Raw genomic sequence first — 4,888 nt, 5'->3', positions numbered from 1 at the left:
AGTCCCTTGTATCAATACGTTATATGTCAGATGAGCCGTACCCTCCACATTAATCTCAAATGTACTCACCAAAATCAAAATTTCCATTCATGTATTGTTCTATTTTTGGAAATTTCAACAGACATAATGACTGTAAATTCAACTTTGTTACATATAGAAATTATTTCTAGACTCTTCAATTATTGATGAATCAAAGTTTCAGAAACATTTTCTTGTTAAAAATGTCCTGTAATGAGATTAAAATCTAGAGTAATAGTTCTTAAAATATTTCCACGTTTATCAGTTTTTTATCATCAAACTTTTACGCTATATATCTACTTAATAAAAATGCTGTATTCACGAATTTTCCCTATATCTCTTGTGATATCAGTCGTAGCTGCATATTACCTCTCCTTTATCATGTTCCCTGAATTAATTAGACATTCACCTCTGTACACAACTCCGCTACCAACTTCCTCACAGTTTCCCGACAACCCTATTGTGCACCCAAATACAACGACGCTTTTTCCCTTATTATCACTAACATTCACATTTGCGCCGCATTTGGTAACCAACATTTTCATAACTTCGTCCTTACTCCCCAATGCAACGGAGTCCTTCCCTATTTGTTCTTAATATGCACCTCTCCATATCAATTTACAGTATAATAGTCAAAGTATATTCTTTATATCTGTATCAAGTGTAGTTACCATCACTACAAATTAAAATTGCTTCTTCACTCCGTATTAACGAAACTTTCTCGGTTTCCTTTGATATTGACAATCGGTTAATAACCTTTTTATAACCTCACTGTCCAATGCAGTTATTCCCTAGTTGTATTCACGTCTACATCCAGCTCGACCAACAATAACTTCACAATTTTTGGTAAATCAACGTATATCTTCGAGTTCGCTATGCTATACTCTGTAAAGAAGTAGTGTAAAATCAAATTCCAAATTCGTAATCCAACACTTGGAATTTTGCAATTGAGTTGGCTTTCCGAAATTTCACCAAATATATATAATCTGTTATATTCAAGAAAATCTTCAAGAAAACCCTTATACTTCAATACTGCAAAAAAAAGTAATCAGAACAGAGTGTTGACAAAGAGAAAAATTAGCTTTCTCTTCGCATTATTCTGAGAGATATTCAACTCCTCTTTTTCTATATTTACACGTATTGGTATAGCTAGAAACCACTTGCAACGATTCGATTGAGATAAATTCAAGTTATTTAAACAGATTTAAACTGTATTCCTTATACATAGCTTAGTGAATCAACCACCATTTCTGATCTCCATACCTTCCCCATTATGCGCCCCAATTAATTAAAGATCCTCTCTGCTAATCTTTGATATTATTCTCTGCACCGAGCTCAGTTTCCAACATTTTCACAACATCATCATCACACCGCCGTGTTGCCAAATACAGTGGAGTTAGAGCTTAATAAGGATGCATCTACCAAAACCATAAAGAGAGCGCTTAAACGATCCAAAGTAAAGCCTAGATCGATCCCTAGGAAGCCGCTGTTGATGCCACGACATTTTTTGGCTCGTTACAAATTTGTAGCACAACTTACAAGATGGAATTCTGAAAAATTTCGAAAGATAAACTTCTCCGATGAGACTGTCATTCCTTTAATACAGACTACTGGAAAGCAATACACCTATGTAAAAGAGGGACAGCCTCTGCGGGAATGTAATATTGTTGGATCTTATTAAGAGTATATTAATAAAAGGAAAGAAGACAGATAGAAGGGATAACACAAATAACACACACTACAAGAGAATTCAAAAGAGAGAAAGCACATCCTATATATATGATAGAATAGGAGATGATGACTAATAATGATGATAAGATACTTGCTTATACATATTTGTATAAGTATGAAATAACCGTCGTAACACAACAACTATTCAGACTTAGATCATGCCTGGTCGTTCTCCAACAAATATCATTCCAAAGATGAAGTATGGAAAAGACCCCATCACCGTGTGGAGCTGCATAACTTCGCAAGGAGCTGGGCATCTTTGTCGTATCGATGGTGGAGTGAGTGCTAAGCTGCTGTACCGCAAAATTTTGGCAGAAGATTTCATTGGAACACTCGATTGATATGGGCTCAATAAAGAAGAGACCATCTTTCAACATGATAACGCTCCTCCTCACACCGCAAGGACAACCCAAGCTTGGTTGCGAAAACATGGAATAAAAGTTTTGAAATGGCCTGCTCAGTCACCAGATTTAAATCCAATAGAGATTATGTGGAGTATCTTTTAGAGAAAACTTCGAGCATATCCGACAAGGCCAAGAGATAGGGAAGAACTATGGAATCGAATTGAATACACATGGGAGCACATGGATCAGCTATATATCGACAAGCTCTACGAAAGTATGCCGAGGAGGATCCGTGCAGTTTATAAAGCTAAGGGAGGATATACTAAGTATTAAAAGAATTCTTAAGTATAAAGGTAACAAATATGTCGACCAAAATTTTGCAACAGCAAGTTTACCTAAGGATCTGATTTAAAAACCCTATAAGTTTGTAAAGACCATACATAACCAGGGTAGCAAGTGAATCAACTACAAGAGCAGATCCACATTTTTATTGTGGTTGAGGCGCTCGTATATTTCTTCATTCAATAAGGAGATATTTACAAGAAATTACAAAATTGTAAAACATGGTGCCAATTTTGTCCCCATTTGTATATCTACTTAACAATTATACTGTACTCACCAATATCTATATCTCTAGGGAAATCAGCCATAATTACATGAATCCTCTACTTGATCCTGCTCCCCGGTTTAATTAGGTTGTTTCATTAGCCTTTGACTTTCTTTTCTGCAGCGAACTCGGCCAACCACATCACAATTTCTCGAACACCCTTTTTTGCAACTAAACGCAACGATACTCTTTCCTCAATTACGTTATATTCACATTTGCACCGCATTTTATCACCAATATTTTTACAACTTCATTCTTATTCCCTAACGTTGTTCAATGCAACAGAGATCTTCCCTATTTATCTTTAACTATTTTAAATTGATATTGAGAGGCAAATATCAAAGCGTATCTTTCATATTTATCTCAAGTGCATTTTCCATCACTTCGAAATAACACTCCTTCAACCTTCCGTATTAACAAAAATTTCTCCGTTTATTTGGATTTTGACATTCACATCAAACTTCAATACTGCAAAAAAAGTAATCAGAACAGCGTGTTGACAAAGTGAAATATTAGCTTTCGCTTCGCATCATTTAGAGTATATTCTACTCTTCTTTCTCTTTATATTTACTCGTATTGGTATAGCTAGAAAACGCTTGCAGCAATTCGATTGGGATAAATTCAAGCTATTTAAATCAAATATTTAAACAATATTCCTTATACAGAGCTTAGTGAATCAATCGCCACTTCTGATCTCCATACCTTCCTCATACTGCGCCCCAATTAAATAAAGATCTTCTCTGCTAACCTTTGATATTCTTCTCTGCACCAAACTTAGTTTCCAGCATCTTCACAACATCGTCATCACACCACCATGTTGCCATATGTAATGGAGTATTGCTTCGTCTTCAGTATCTACTTTTGCACCGAATTCGGTAATCAACAACTTCACAATATCGCTTCTACGCCAATGTGCTGCCAAATGCAGAGGAGTTTTTCCTTCACAGTCTTTGATATTCACTCCTGCACCGAACTCGTTCAACAACAACTTCACAATATCATTTCTATCAAACTTTGCTGCCACATGCAACGGAGTGCTTCCATGGTCGTCTTTGATATCCACCTCTGCACTAAAGTGGGTCACCAACAACTTCACAATATCAATTCTACCCCGCTCTACAGCCATATGCAACGGAGTGCTTCCACAATTGTCTTTGATATCCAGCTCTGCATTAGAGTGGTTCACTAACGTCTTCAAAATCTCGTCCTTATAGTCCCTATAGTCCATATAGTCACCCTCTGCTGCCAAATGCAACGGCGTTTTTCCCAACTTGTCTTTGATATTCACTTCTGCGCCACACTCAACCACCAGCATCCTCACGGCATCGTCCCTACAACACTGAACTGCAATATGTAGTGGAGATCTCCCATCCGCATCCCTAATGTTCACCTCTGCGCCTAATTCCGTCACCAACATCTTCACTATTCCACTCTCATCCCCTTGTGCTGCCCAATGCAGTGGAGTACGTCCCCGATCGTCTTTGATATTCACCTCTGCACCGAACTCGGTCACCAACATTCTCACAACATCGCACCTACAGCTCTGCGATGCCCAATGCAGTGGAATACTTCCCCATTCGTCTTCTATATTCACATCTGCGCCAAACTCGGTCACCAACAACTTCACAATTTCGTTGTTACCATACTTTGCTGCCGCATGCAACGGAGTGCTTCCATGCTTGTCTTTGATATCCACCTCTGCACTAAAGTCGGTCACCAACATCCTCACAATATCATCTCTACCCCACTCTGCTGCTAAATGCAATGGTGTTATTCCCGACCTATCTTTGATATTCACTCCTGCTTCGAATTCAGATGCTATAACCCTTACAGTATCGTCCCTACACCATTGAATCGCCAGATGTAAAGGAGTTGATCCACATATATCTTTGATATTCACTTCTGCACCGAATTCCGTCACCAACATCATTGCAACTTCATCGTTACCATCTGCTGCATAAAACAACGGAGTACGTCCCCGATTGTCTTTGATATTCACCTCTGCATCGAACTCGGTCACCAACATTCTCACAACTTCGCCCCTAGAGTTCTGCGATGTCGAATGCAGTGGGGTTCCTCCCCATTTGTCTTTGATATTCACCTCTGCACAAAAGTCGGTCACTAACATATGCACAATATGGCTTCTATCCTTCTGTGTTGCCAAATGCAACGGTGTGTTTCTCCACTT

At 38.3% G+C, this 4,888-nt stretch overlaps 1 protein-coding gene across 1 annotated transcript; it reads right to left on the bottom strand.

Annotated features, from left to right (window-relative positions):
* Positions 1–3,490: 3,490 nt before the first annotated feature.
* VTP21DRAFT_4109 (uncharacterized protein) lies at positions 3,491–4,828 on the bottom strand (the record flags this gene model as incomplete). The annotated part of the gene is made up of 1 exon (XM_069394484.1): positions 3,491–4,828. One exon carries the CDS (start codon positions 4,826–4,828, stop codon positions 3,491–3,493), a length of 1,338 nt encoding a protein of 445 aa, XP_069255717.1.
* Between the last annotated feature and the right edge of the window lie 60 nt (positions 4,829–4,888).

The sequence above is a fragment of the Calcarisporiella thermophila genome, assembly GCF_041956535.1.
Source record: "Calcarisporiella thermophila strain CBS 279.70 unplaced genomic scaffold VTP21scaffold_2, whole genome shotgun sequence".
In the NCBI taxonomy this organism is placed as follows: Eukaryota; Fungi; Calcarisporiellomycota; class Calcarisporiellomycetes; order Calcarisporiellales; family Calcarisporiellaceae; genus Calcarisporiella; species Calcarisporiella thermophila.
Note: the sequence above shows the minus strand (reverse complement) of the source record. Positions and strands in the feature narration are given on the sequence as shown.